At 34.6% G+C, this 15,585-nt stretch overlaps 1 protein-coding gene across 1 annotated transcript in view; it reads right to left on the bottom strand.

The window, feature by feature from the left end:
• RAVER2 (ribonucleoprotein, PTB binding 2) overlaps positions 1-15,585 on the bottom strand; it is an 86,280-nt gene that overhangs the window by 39,995 nt on the left and 30,700 nt on the right. Inside the window, exons 3-6 of the mRNA XM_019646701.1 lie at positions 14,017-14,486; positions 10,514-10,705; positions 6,993-7,119; positions 1,856-1,941 (exon numbers count right to left, since the gene is read on the bottom strand). Of these exons, the coding sequence (XP_019502246.1) occupies positions 1,856-1,941; positions 6,993-7,119; positions 10,514-10,705; positions 14,017-14,486 (875 nt within the window). The remainder of the gene's footprint in view (positions 1-1,855; positions 1,942-6,992; positions 7,120-10,513; positions 10,706-14,016; positions 14,487-15,585) is intronic.

Here is a 15,585-nt window from a genome sequence, read left to right as displayed (position 1 = left end):
GGTTTTCAGCAAAATGAACCTCCGTTCAAGAATCAGTTTATTAAGAGTGCACTGAGAGGACCTGAAAACCCAAAACAGCAGTCACTGCTGCCCCTTCATCCTTCATGGGAAGCAAGCAGGAGGCGAAAAGAGCAGCAATCTAAAATCGCCGTGTTTCAAGGGAAAAAAATTACATTCGATGATTGATTAGTACTTTTTGCATACTTTTCCATCTAAAAAAATTTTTTTTCTTTCTTTTTTAACCAGCCCATTATTTAAACTCGTATTTGAATATGTCTCTTTGGAGGGGTATAGAAATAAGTTTGTTGTTGTCTTTATTTCTCTTTTTTAAGTATGTTCAAGTTATGTTTACATAAGCCTTCCACAAATCAACTACATAAGTTGATTTTTTTAAAAAAATGCTCAAACTATTCCCTTTACAAAAGGATTTTGAAATTATAATTCAGTTTTCCTCATTTGTGCTTGTCATGAAGTTATTTCACTGGTTTAGGTCTGTGTTTCTTTGCCTTGAAAATAAATATCAAGATATATTTAAAATAGTAATGGGAAATATGAGAAAATTGTAGCTATTTAAAATAGATCATCTTTGCTAAGTTATTCTTGTTAGCAAAACTAAGATTAAAATAGTAACGTTCATTATGGGTATACAAGATAATAAATTATACAAATAAATATTAATTTTTATTATAATTTTAAAAAAAAGAAAGAAAAAAAAAGAAAACATAAGAAGACTTGTTTTCAACTACCATCATATGCTGCATAATGATGTTTTGGTCAACCATGGACCAAATACAAGACAGTGGGAGAAAATAAAAGCCCATGTGTGTCATTGCCCCTGAAGGCCTCCCCGTGGGAAAGATGGGCAGGTGGACGGCAGTGCTGTTGGGGATCCTGACCTTGTGCAGGCCAGGCTCATGTGTGTTTGTGTCTTACTTTTTAACAAAAATGTTTAAAAAGTAAAATATAAATTTTAAAAATAGGAAAGAGCTTACAAAATAAGGATATAAAGAAAGAAAATATTTTTGTACAGCTGTACAATGTGTTTGTGTTTTAAGCTTAGTGTTATTGCAAAAGAGTCAAAATTTAAAAAAATTTTACAGTTTACAAAGTAAAAAAGTTAGAGTAAGCTCAGGTTAATTTATTACAGAAGAAAAAAATTTTTTATAAATTTAGTGTAGCCTAAGCGTACAGTGCTTAGAAAGTCCACAGTAGTGCACAGTGATGTCCTAGGCCTTCAAATTCACTCACCACCCACTTACTGACTCACCCAGAGCAACTTCCAGTCCTGCAAGCTCCATTCATAAAAGGCATACAGGCATGCCTTTTTTTTTTATCTTTTATATTGTATTTTTACTGTACCTTTTCCATGTTTAGATGCACAAGCACTTACCATTGTGTTACAATTGCCTACATGCAGTATAACAACATGCTGTACAGGTGTGTAGCCTAGGCACTATATCCATGTAGCCTAGGTGCGTAGGTGGCTATGCTAACCAGGTCTGTGTAAGTGCGCTCTATGATGCTCATATATGATGAAATCACCTAACTTCACATTTCTCAGAACATAGCCCCATTGTTAAGTATCACATGACTGTACTGATTTACTTATAGAAAAATATACAACAAACTATACCTCTTCCCTTCTTAATGCCCTACAAATAGGAATCAATAGATATATGTAACTATGCAGCTCTGATTTGCTTAAGTGGATCTAATGTACTCATTATGTTTTTATGTAGCTATACTTATGATTAAGGATTTTTTAAAAATAAAATACTCATTTATCTGCGTTAACAACAAACAAAACATTCACTTCACATTTCTGATGCTTCACTACTGAGTACTATTTATATACCTGATGTGCTTTATTCAAATGTAAAAATGCAGAGGAGATGGATGGATTCATCAGATGTGACAAGCTGTGAGGTGTTCCAAGAACTGCTTTAAGAAAACAAAAGTAAAAATTTAACTTTATAATATATATGCAATTTAAAAATAAATAAAACTCCAAAAAGGGTAAATATTTCTTTAAACTGTTAACAAATTCATTGCAAGTTCATTTAGATACTGACCTTGTCATTGCACAAAAAGCGAGATTCTTTCCTTGTGATTCAACCCTAAAATTTGATTTAAAATTCCAACACCTTCTGTCATACTGGTAAAGGACCAAACCTAGCCTTTCTCTTCTCTAGTACTTAGTGCAACAAAACCAATTCCATCTTTTAATAAGTATAATACTAATTAAACCCATGTTCTTTGATCAGTGTTTTTGTTAGGTCTTTGGGGTATTTTGGCAGGGAGTGGGGGGGGGGTGAGGGGAGAGGACAAAATACAATCCTGTTCTAGAAAAGCTTACAATCCAATTGAGAAGAGACTATATGTACATAAAAATATTTATGCACAAAAATAAACACAAGAAACAAAAACAAAAGAAACAGCTATACATAGCTAATATAAGGAATAAATGGTAACCATACTCTTTATCAAGTTTGTCTAAAAGCACAAATACCAGAAATACCAGAGTGCATACCAGAAGATACGTTTTCAGAACAGACAATACATAGACAAAATGAACCACGAGATAAAAAAATATATAAAGCAATTTCATCAAATTATTATAAACTGGAATTAGTCAAATATATACAAAATTCTCTAGCAATACAAAAATTGGCTAGAACCACAGGTCAGACTTAGAGAGTACTTCAAAAAGCATATAATCTAATGATCAAATATATATATATATATATATATATTTTTTTTTAAAGATTTTATTGGGGAATTGGGGGAGGGGAACAGCGTTGGGGAATCAGGGAAGGGGAACAAACAAGTTGCTGTCCTTTTGTTCTTCAGTTGTGGAGGCCATCGCTTCACTGGCCCATGTTGGTATCATCATTGCGCTCTTCCTAGGCGAGGCAGATCAGTCGCTGGCCACTGGACGGCCGCTCACGGCAGCTCTTGGCCGCTCACGGCAGCTCTTGGCTGCTCACGCTGGCTGCCAGCCACTCACACCAGCTGCCAGCCACTCATGGTAGCTTACGGCAGCCCACTACAGCTGGGGCTGCAGCCTATGCTGTTGCTGGCAACTCACGGCAGCCCAGCTCCAGGTAAAGCTGTTGTTCACCATCTTAGCTGTAGAGGGCAGCGCATTGGCCTTCAAGTGGGATCCGAACCGGGGCCCTGCTGCACAGAGCTGACATCCCAAGCCAACTCTTAACCAACGTGCCACTCGGCCGGCCCATGATAAAAAATATTTGAAATTTATATATAATAGTCCTACAAGTTCATCCTATGCTTTAAAAACTGTTACAAGTTTTTATTGTTTGCTGAGACAATACACTACATCCTTGGAAAACTGACCATTAGAAAGTGCTTTCTTTAGAATGAGCCAGTTTCACTATAGGTGGTAGGAAGATTAGATCATTACATTGAGTTGCTTATAAAGACACTGTTTATTAGGAAAGAGGGATAAAGATGGTCATTTCATAACAATAAAGGGGTCAATTCATTAAGAAGCTGCAACAATGCTAAATGTCTCTGCACCAATAACAAAGCTTCAGTATATATATAAAGCAAAAATTTCTAGACCTGAAAGGTAGAGAAATTCACAATTATAATTAGAAATTTCAACACCACTTCCTCTTTCTTTTCATATCGTCACTGCATTTTGTTATCAAACATTAAAATAGAGCTTTCACAGCTTATAGTGAATACAGTATTTCCCAGTTTAAAACAACAACTAGAATCAAAATACTCAGAAAATGTCCACAGTCTCATGTGTAACTAACTGCTCTTTACCCTTAGGTCTTGGCTAGGTCTCCCACTATGCCCCACCCCTCCCTCGCAATAACTAATAGAATAAGTTGACAGAAAATTAGTAAGGCTATAGAAGACTTGAACAACACTATCAATCAAGAATAAATACAAATAATTATAATACATCATGACCAAGTGAGGCTTACCCTAGGAATGAAAGGATGGTTTAACATTCAAAAATCAATCAATATATAATTCATCATGTGAAAAGACTAAAAAAATCCAATAAAAAACCTACCACATATGATCAGATCAGTGAGTGGAGAAAAGCAATGGATAAATTCCAGCAATTATCATGATAAAATTTCTCAGCAATACAAGAATAGAAAGGAAAGTTCCCAGTTAGAAAAATAAAATCTGTTAAAAAAAACTATAGCTGACATAATACTTAATAATAAAAGAATGAATGCTTTCTTTGTAATAACAAGACAAGAATATCCACTCTCACCAGTTCAATGCACAAAATATGCTGGAATTTCTACAACAATAAAGCAAGAAAAAGAAATAAATGGTATACATATTGGAAAGGAAGAAAAAAAAACTGTTTATTTGAAGATGAGGTGATTGTCCATATAGAAAACCCTAAGGACAAAAACATACTGGAAATAATAAGCAATGTTGCAAGATACAAGATAAATATACAAAATCAATTGTACTTGTATATGCTAGTAACAAGCAATAGGAAACTGAAATTTAAAAAGCAATACCATTTAAAATAGTATCAAAAAATATAAAGTACTATGAACACATCTGACAAAATATGTGTAAGATTTGTACCCTAAAAAAACCGAAATATTTCTGAGAGAAATTAAAGAAGACCTAAATAAATTCAGAGATATACCATATACAAGTATATGGTTCAGCTTCAAAATTGATGTCAATTCTGCCCAAATTAGTATATAGACTCAACTCAATAGCAATCAAATTCTGAGCAGACATTGTTCATAGAAATCAACAGGCTGATTCTAAAGTTTATATGCAAATACAAAGGACCTAGAATAGGCAAAACAAATTGAAAAAAGAAAAATAAAGTTGGAGGGCTTACATTAACTGATTTCAGGCCTTATTATAAAGCTACATTTATCAGGACGATGTATCACTAGTACAAAGACAGGCATTTAGATCAATGCTATCAAATAGAGTCAAGAGATAAAGCCATACATACATGGTCCATTGAATTTTGAAAAAGGTGTCAAGAAATTCAATGGAAAATGATAACCTTTTTAAACAAATGATGCTGGAAGAACTGTAAAAAACAATTAACCTGGACCTCACACTACAAACAAAAATGAACTCGAAATGGATTATATAGATCTAAATGCAAGAGGCAAAATTATAAAACTTCTTGAAGAAAACATAAGCGACACCTTAGTGATTTTGAATTTGGCAGGTTTCTCAAAGTACAAATTATAAAAGAAAATAAATTAGACTTTGTAAAAATAATAAATTTTGCTCTTTCTTGTTAAGAAAATAAGAGGACAATCTACAGGGTGGAAGAAAATATTTGCAAACCCATATATCCAAGAGAGAACTTGTATCTAGAAGTTCTCTCTTACAACTTAATAATAAGAAGAAAAAGAATTCAACTTAAAACTTAAGAAGAGCCCTTACAACTTAAGAAGAAGAAAAACAATTCAATTTTAACATTTGCAAAATATTTTAAAAGCTACATTGACAAAGAATATGTAAAGATGGTAAAATAGCACATTAAAACATGTTCAAAATCATTAGTCAAAAGGGATATACCAATTAAAACTGCAATGAGATAGCACCATACACCCAATAGAAGGGCTAAAATTAAAGGAAAAACATGAATTGCTGGTGAGGATACTGAGCAAACAGGAACCCTGGACACTGATAGTCAGAATGTAAAATGGTTCAATCACATTGGAAAACAGCTGGGAGAGTTTCTTATAACTTAAACATAAATCTATCCTATGAACTAGCCATTCCACAACTAGATATATACCCAAGAGAAATAAAAGCATAAGCCTATATAAAGACTAGTATATGAATGTTCATTGCAATTTTATTTGCAATGACCTAAACCTGGAAATAACCTAAATGTTCATCAACAAGTAAATGAATCTGCAAATTGTGGCATGGAACACACCATTAAACAGGAATAAACTACTGATACATGGATGAATCTCAAAATAATAAGGTGAGTGAAAGAAGCCAAACCATAATACTGTGTGATTCCATTTACATAAATTTCTAGAAAATACAAATCCCTCCAGAGCAACAGACAGCAAATCAGTAGTTTCCCTGGGGGGTTGGGGGTGGGGGAAAGGTGGATTACAAAGGGGCAAAAGGAAACTTTTTTTTTTTTTTTTTTTTAAGCTGAGCCATCCTGCTACCTATTGGCAGCTCAGCGGCTGCTCAGCTCGGGCTGGACTCGAACCGCTGTTGCTCNGCTGCTCAGCTCGGGCTGGACTCGAACCGCTGTTGCTCAGAGCTCAAACTCTTGAGCGAGCTCTTAACCAACTGAGCCACTCGGCCGGCCCTAAAAAGGAAACTTTTGAGAGTAATGAGTATGTTCATTATTTTTACTCTAAAACTTGGTGAATATCGGAATCCATTTCCTCATAATGCTTACATACCTATTTTGTGTATGTACAGTTGGGCATTTCAGAAGGTAAGTAAGCTCTTATCAGAGAAAGAATATTACATAAATATTTAATGTATACCAATACTATAAAGATTTCCAGAATGCTTAGACAATAATGTTTTTGTCATTTTCTACAAAGTGAAACAATTTTACAACAAAAAAAGCAAAAAGGAAATAGACCTTTAGCACTTTTCAACAAACTTAATTCTGCTAAAAATATTACATAAAAGAGTATCATAACCTTTGTTGATATAGTCCAAAATAGTGTAGTGTGTTAATACTACACTGGTCTATAAATTCATGTCAACTAGGAACTAAACTGAAGGTTTAATATTTAACATTTGTTAATGGTAAAAAAAATATATAAAAATATGAGGAACACATAAGCAAATTGTATCTACCAAAAATAGTCAAAATATATTATCACCCTCAGATCGTTAATTAAAATTCATTGATAAGTCCTAGAAAATTAATATTTTTGGGGACTAATTTAAATATTTTTTTCATGTAAAACATCAGCTTACTTCATGTCAACATTCTTTATTTAATCGGTTCACACGGTGCTTACCTGGTTTAACAGCTCGCCCACAGAGCTGGGGTTGTAGAAGCACTTGTAACATGGCAGGGTTGTTTAAACTCTTCATAATTTGTACAGGATTTGGCTCTGGAAGTAAGCCCTTTTGATTACTGTGCATCTTCAATGAATATAGAAATAGAAAATATTAGGACAAGAACAAAAGATGAATTTTTAAAGGCTTCCTTCCAGAAATTCTCATTCATCTGATAAGATCTATTTTATGATAAACACAATTTGCTTTATATTATACATTTGTTCTGTACATTCTACCACAGTTCCTAATTATAATGTTAAGATATTCTACCATACAGCATATACTGAAATCCTCATAGAATATCTCAGTGAAATACAAATTGGCTTGAAGAGGACTAGTAAGATAAATTTCTTTGTACAAGTAGAAAGGTGCCAAGGGAATCTGAATTTATTAACTAGAAGATAACTTGACACAATATGAATACACTGATACCACAGAAGAGCCTTACTATAATGCTGATCTAAAGTGTAATAATGTGAGCTGCCTGACAAATAAAAAATTTTCTGGTAATAAAGGTCTTTATTTCATTAATTTAATCTTCTATTATGAGACAAAGATGAACTGGCCTTACATACACGTAAGTGGGTAGCTTCTTAAAACTATGAAATTGTTCTCAGTTTTAAAAACCAGCCTAATAGATGAAAATATTAGTATCCTGTTATAAGAGGAAAACTATAAACTTCTAGCCATGAAAAAATGGAGAACTGACAACAACTGGAATCTCTCTCCAAACCCAGATACCATGAAAGTGAGAGGGATAGGGTGATGGATCTGAGAACCTGACACTGATACAAAACTTATGAGAAATCCCTGGATGGGTAGAAACTAGTGGGTCCCAGTATGGAAGCAGACATCAGCAGAGAGCATGACAGAGCTTGGATCCACAGACAGGATGGTTTGGGGACGGGCTTTTTAGTTGTGTAACTATATGGATTCCTCCACACTGCCCTAGAGCAGAGTTAGCAAACTGTGGCTCGTGAGCCACATGCGGCTCTTTGGGTATGTACATGTGGCTCTGAGGTAAAATTGAAAATGAAAATAAAGCTATCATAGTTTCGTTTATAAAATTTTTAAAAGATATTAGTCACATAATGGTGATTTCATTTGTTTTATGGCTCTCGAATAATTTTCAAATTGTTGTGAGGGATAGGACTGGCTCTTCCGTCTCAAAAGTTTGCCGACCACTGCCCTAGAGGAATCATGGTTTTCCCGGCTGGCACAACAAGAAGGGAAAACAGCAGGGTGAAAAAGGTGAAGGGATTAAGAAGTATAAATTGGTAGTTACAAAATAGTCACAGGGATGTTATGTACAGCATAGGGAATATAGTCAATAACTATATATAGTGCCAGGTGCATACTAGATTAATCTGGGGATCACTTCATAAATTATATAAATTTCTAATGACTATGCTATATACCTGAAACTAATATATTACTGAATGTCAACTGTAAATTAAAAACAAAAAGTAATAGAAAAAAATAATCACTACTAAAAAACAAAGAAAACAAGGAGAAGAAAAAATACTTAAATCATTTAATGAGGTCACTGTTTTCTTGATTTCAAAATTAAATAAGGATGGTACAAAAAATTTAAGCATTTTTCACTTATGAGCACATTTGCACATATACCAAATGAAATAATACCTAATCTAATCAAACAATGCATTAGAAAAAAATCGTTATTAACTATGGTTTATAACACAAGGATGGCTTAACATTAGAAAATCTATCAATGTGATTCAGCATATTAATAAATTTAGGGAGAAATCACATAATTATCTCAATAGTTACAGAAAGTTCAGTACCTATTTTTGATTTTTTTTTTAAATCTCAGAAAACTTGATAAACAATATATGCCAAGAACCTACAGAAAACATAAATGTGATACATTACTTGTGAGACTGAGAAAAATTTAAGATTTCTCACTAGCATTGATATCTGATCATGAAGGGCCCTGTATGCTATGCTAAGAAATTTGAACTTATACCGGCATTAAAGAATATTAAGCAAGAGAAAGACATAATATGATATGAGGATGAGAAAGATGGCTCTTGTGGCTCATCTGTGCAAGATGGATGAGAAAGGGAAAGGCTAACGACATGGTGATGACATGGTGTTATTCTAATCATCAAGGTAAGAAAAGATGAGATCCTGAGTAAAGTAACAAAGACGCTGACAAGTCTCAAGGATTTAAGAGACATCAATGGTGGTACAACTGAAAGGACTGGTTAATACTTTTGCCATTTAGATTTGGGGAGTGGGTGAGGGAAAACCAATGAGGATTACCTGAGTTTTTGGTTCAGATAGTTCTAGTTTGGATGAACTGACGCTATATATAGATATTACAGAACATAGAAAAGCAAGTCCCACAGAAAATTAGTTTCCTTTTGGAGATGTTGAAATTGAACTCTTTATATAACACAAAGGTAGTATTTTCTAATAATCATTTGGAAATACAGATTTAGTGCTCATTAGTTTGGACCAAAAATATATGCTTGGAAGTAATTACGGATAAGCAATAAATTCCCCATTGTTCATCGAATTCAGTCTAAATTCTCTGAGTGCTCAAAAGTGCTCCCTGACTTGGCATCAACTGACCATTTCAGCATACATCCCTTTATACACTCAGTCCACCTAGACCACTTACCACTCCGCAAGCATGCAAATTCACGTCATACTACTGCTTGAAAGGTTTTGTTCTACCTAGAGTTTGACCACTCACTCTCTCTCTCTCCTTAGGGATGCCAGATTTAACAAGTAAAAATACAGGACACCCAGTTAAATCTGGGTTTCAGATAAACAATGAATAGTTTTTTTAATTTAATTGTGTGTCTCATGCAAAATCTGCCTCTGACAACCCTATTCTCTACCCCCATGAACATGTTTCAAAATCATACTTCAATGTCACACTCAAATATTACTCTTGTCATGAAGTCTTCCCTGATCCCTTCAAAAGATATTCCTTCCTTCCTTCAACCAGCAAATATTTACTATGCTAAGTGCTAGGAGTAAAAACTAAAGAAGGAATAGTCTCTATCAATATGGAACTTCCAGACCAGAGAAGTAAAGAGAGGAGGAATAAGGAGGCGATTACAATAGAGAAGTAGCGACAACGTGCGAATGTGAGCAAAAATGAAGCCCACACCTTCCTCTACTTGTACAATGAATACTTATGAACACTTTACGAAACAGGCATGTTGCCCTGAAAATTTAGAACACAACAGGAACTCAATATTTGGTGAATGAATGAAATCCTTTCAAAAAAATGTCCTAAGATAAATACACTGAAACACAGTGTCTTCTTTTGTAATGACTCTTGGCTTGATTTGACTGAGATACCACTTGCTAATTTTTAAAAATGAAGAATGCCTTTATGCACTGAGAATGTAATGAAGGTCCAATCAATGGACAGTTAGTTTGAAGAGGTTAAAATAGTATTAGGATTTTTCTCTATGCTAATAAAGAACAGCAAACTTACCACACGTTGAGCGGCTATCAAGGCTGCTAACGTGCTTCGCCCTGGGGCTCCTGGGGCGCAGAAGGAAACTTGGACTTTGCTTCTCTTGATGGTCATACCATCAGCTGCGCGCTGAACCTCCTCAGCATGCTCTGCAGTGTTATATTCAACCACTGCAAAGCCACCGGCATAGCTACCTTCATCCTGTGCAAGCTGATGCAATACATTGTGTTAAAAGGGAATTGTATTATGTAGGTAGAAATATTTATATACAGTATATAATTTTCAAATTCAAGGACAAATGAGGCAGAGCATGATACTGGTGAAAATAATGTTCTTTCTCTCTAAAAATCAAAGTTGACTAGTTGCTTAGATGCGGTCCTTCTGGAAGACAGGGTGATAAACAAGATTCTGTCATTGCTTTTTAATTCTTTGATTTTCTAATTTTAATAGTAAAAGCCCAAATGATAATAGTAACCTATATATTAAGAAATATATGTAAGTGATAATTTATAGAAAAATATGGGGACACAATTAAAACTTTCTTTAAATTCACCAGATACATGGGACTATGAAACATACTAAAACAATTATTTGACCACATCATCTATATAAAATAAAGCTTGTTTATCATCAAGAGACGAAAGGTAGGAGGATCCACATTCAACTTTTATTTCAATATTCTAAGCAGATCTCAGGAATTTGGTCAAGTATACTAAAGCAAACCTTATTTGGGAAAACTATGCCCCAGGTTTATTAAAATACCATATGCAACACACAACCTTTATTTCTAGATGTGTCCTAAATAAACTCCTAAAATGTAGAACTCAATTTATTTCCAGTCACCCACCTGTAAGAGTGTAAAGGAAGATACTAAAATCCTGGATCTGTAAAGACTGGTACAAAGAGCAAAAATAAGAACAATATAAGACACTAAAAAGTTTCTCAGTTTTGAACATGTCTAAATTATCGTAAACATGTCTAAATATTCACGCTATAGAGTGATAAATGAGGTAACATTCAGCTTGGTATGTCTTTGAGAAGAGACATCTACAGTGCTTCTATTTGGATTTGGCACCTCCTAAGTTAATATTACAAGTAAATAATTTGTAGTTTTCTTTTCTCTTATTTTTGACGCTTAACTTTCTTTTCCTTTCTTGTATAGTTAGATCGAGTTTCTGTTTTTCCTTCATATTATTCGCTCTTTTAAAAACTGCCCTCAAATGTTTTTTTCTCCATAAAGCTTTTTCCCATCACATGGGAGAAAGGAAAAACATCTACCTCTTCCAAACATTTCTCCTACAACCCTATTCCTTGTGTAATCCAAACCAGATCTTAAAATCCGATTTGTAAAAGCCATTAAGTCTCTTTTGATCACAACAGACTGTGTCTTCAATATAGTCTAGGTCAACCTACCAAGCAAAGGAGCCTGAATTTAACAGATCCACTGATAAAGGCATCATAAAGATGTTTTTACTAATATTTTAAAACATTTCTTATTCCTGGTTCGTTATGTAACCTTCATGCCTATATAAATTACAATACCATTTTAAATTTTTCAAAAGACAAAATCATCTAAGTTTACAGCATCAGTAGTTTTAGAGAGGAATATTTCAGTTTGATATGAGAGCCATTCAAATATATAAATGGTCTGACTTATGATCCAATTAATGTTCCATTATTTTGAAATATTTTAACAGAAGCTAAATTGTCACTCACAAATATTGTAACAATATTTTTCCTTTCTTTTTTTTAATTAATTATTTTTATTGTTAGTTTCAGGTGTACAGAACATTGCAATAGTTATCCTTTTCACCCTTCACACAGAAACCCCCTCCCCCATCTACTGCCCTCCCACCCCTCGATTTTTCTATGAGATGGCAAGGTACTACACTAGATAACTGCTCAAGTTCCTTCAACTCTGGGATTCATAATTCAAATACAATTTGAATTAAAAAAACAAATAAATGGCTTTTCCCCTCACAATTGTTTCAAAGGCCTCAACTAAAGCTACAAAGAATTATGTATGGGTACAGGATTCACTATACAATTCTTAGTATCAAGAATAACATATATAATTGCTTCTCGGCCTTTTGGCTAAGATCAAGTGAAGAATAACATATTAAGACAATCAACTTGCAATAACAGCAAAGATTTGATAAAAAACTTGCCACAAAATTTTTTTTTTTTTTTAAGATTTTTATTGGGGAATTGGGGGATGGGAACAGCGCTGGGGAATTGGGGGAAGGGGAACAGACAAGTTGCTGTCATTTTGTTCCTCAATCTAGTTGTGGAGGATGGTGCCCCACTGGCCTAAGTTGGCACCATCACTGCGCTCTTCCCGGGCGAGGCAGATCAGTCGCTGGCCTCTGGATGGCCACTCACTGCGGCTGCTGGCCGCTCACGCTGGCTGCTGGCCACACACGGTATCTCATGGCAACCCACTGCCACAGGGGCTGCAGCCTGCGCCGTCGCCAGCGACTCACGGCAGCCGAGCTCCAGGTTGAGCTGTTGTTTAGCATCTTAGCTGCGGAGGGCAGCGTCACTGGCCCTCATATGTGGGATTCGAACCGGGGCCCTCTGGCGTCCAAGCCAGTTCCCAACCATCGCGCCACTCTGCCGGCCCCTTGCCACAAAATTTTATAAAGCTCTTGGAGGCTTCTTTGATGCTTAGTATATTGGGATTAAAGAGGTGGAAATTTTTTAAAAAGTAAGATGGTGGCATTAATCACATATATATGTGTATATCTCCAACTCCAAACTTCCTACTGCTATTGTAGAGACTCAAAAAATATATGATTAAAGAAAAAAAGGGGTGGGGATGGGAGGTAAGAGAAGGGGAGCGAGAGAAAAAGGGTTCATCAGTTACTATCAAACCTCTGTAACAGAAGTTATACATAGTAAGCATTTTTGTCTATTTAGTAGAACCTATTTAATTTTACTATGATAAAGTGCTTGAAAATTCTTGACAGTATTGTCTGTTTTCAGGATCTTCCCTAAATGTCTCACTTACCATGACCCCATTAAGATAAAATGATATGTTCTTTTTAAACCTTATTATCCTTTTCTATCTTCCATCATATCACTCTTTATCCAGGATTTACAATTATTGGATTACTTGTCCATCTCTTCTACAAAACTGTGAGGTATTGAGAGAGTATCTTTCTATTAATTATATTTCTGACACTTAGCAATAGTGTCTGGCACAGAGAAGGTGATAAATAAAATTTGGATGGGTGAATGCTTTAATGGATGAATGATTTAATGAATGGATGAAATGAGAAGGTGAATAAATAATGGATTTGCTAAGACATACTTAACTATATAACAATATAGTTTGGCCCATCAACAAAAGGAAGCAATTTAAAATTTACCATGATATTAAAGTCTTCATTACAGACTAAAGCAGGATTAGTTGTCCACTGTGATATTCACATAGGTATAATAAATTGGTGAGTGCATGCAAAATAGATACGTATGCAGACATTTTTAAATATTTCAAGTAGTATCTTAAGAATACATACCTGGCAAAACACGGGTTTATGGATACTGGAAAAAAATTGCAACAGCTCCTCTGAATCCCTGTAGCCACCAGGGAGCTTATCTACACAAAGGCACTTCGAATGGATGAGCTCTGCGGCCAACAGATTAACATCCATCCACTGTGCGAAGAGGACTGATGCTCCCAACTGTTTGCCCAATAGCTCCAATCTGGCCTTTGCAGCAAAGTCCTTTTTCATGTATTCCACAAATCCATAGCCTTTGGAATGGCCAGTAACTTCACTATAGACCAGAAAACATCTCTCGATGTTTCCATAAGCGCGAACAAGTTCTTCAAACTCTTCTAATGTAAAAGAAGTGGGCAAGTTGGTAATGCACAGCAAAGCGTCTGTTGGCTGGAGCTGGACTGTTAAGTCTTTTCCTCGAAAAGAATATTGATGAAACATCTGAATTGCATTCTGGGCTTGTTCCCCATTCAATAAGGTAACAAAAGCTGGAAGATCATAAAATAAAGGAAAACGTTTTGTAAGCCAGTGTTTGCAAACTTCTTAAACTATGACTCACAGTAAGAAACATAATACATTTTATGTTTCTGACTCTGTACACACACACACTTGAAATAAAAGTATCAGAAAGTTAATGCTCCTACCATATGAAATACACTCTGATATTTTCTATTCCATTTCATTGTTTTTTACTGCTGACACCCCCACAAAAGTAACACCATCACAAGTAGCTTCAATTAAAAATATAGAAGTCATATTAGGAATTGCCCTAGAAGATACTACAATATTCTGTAATTTTTGTAATCTTTTCAGACTACAGATTTTCATTTCTTTCCCCTAGCAACTAGTGATGCAAAATTTTATGAAGCCTTGAAACCTTTCTTCCCATAAAGTCCTAAAAGACCCTATTTGATAACAAGGACCTAAAAAACAAAGGTATAGCAAAAAAAGACAACAAAATGCCCAGAGGAAAGCAGTTCTTTCCATAAAATCAGATTTATTAGATTGAAACAACAACACACACATATACTTTTTGGATGAACAATATGGTATGAAAAGGTGAAGAATTATGATATTGGACAAGTAGCTATTATAAAACAACAAAAAGAAAATTCATGGCAAGCATGTAAAAGCTTTTTTCCTCAATGTATCCTATTTTAATACAATTATTTCTTCTTATCTATTATAGAATGTTCTGGTTGTAAAGTCATAGTTTATAACTGTAACTGCATTTTATCAATCTATTTATTATTAATTATCTGGTTCTTCAAGCACCACCATAGCGAAATCCAAGGCAACATCATTTAATACAATTATTAAGTTTCTTTGTTGTATTATTTTGGTGGGTGATTTAGGGTTTATAGTATACATCTATTGGGTTGTCGGAAAAGTCATGACACATGTTCGCGACAGATGGCACTAGTTCATTTTTAGAAGTACTAGAGTCATTCGCATCTATGTTATTGCTACGTCATTTGACAGCTGACAGTTTTAGCTTCATTCTAAAAAAAATTGAGCGATTTGGTTGAGTTTTGGAGATTTTACAAGTTGAAGATGGAAGACCAAACTGTGCATTTTTGCCATATT

Source organism: Hipposideros armiger, unplaced genomic scaffold, assembly GCF_001890085.2.
Source record: "Hipposideros armiger isolate ML-2016 unplaced genomic scaffold, ASM189008v1 scaffold_106, whole genome shotgun sequence".
NCBI classification, from domain to species: domain Eukaryota; kingdom Metazoa; phylum Chordata; class Mammalia; order Chiroptera; family Hipposideridae; genus Hipposideros; species Hipposideros armiger.
Note: the sequence above shows the minus strand (reverse complement) of the source record. Positions and strands in the feature narration are given on the sequence as shown.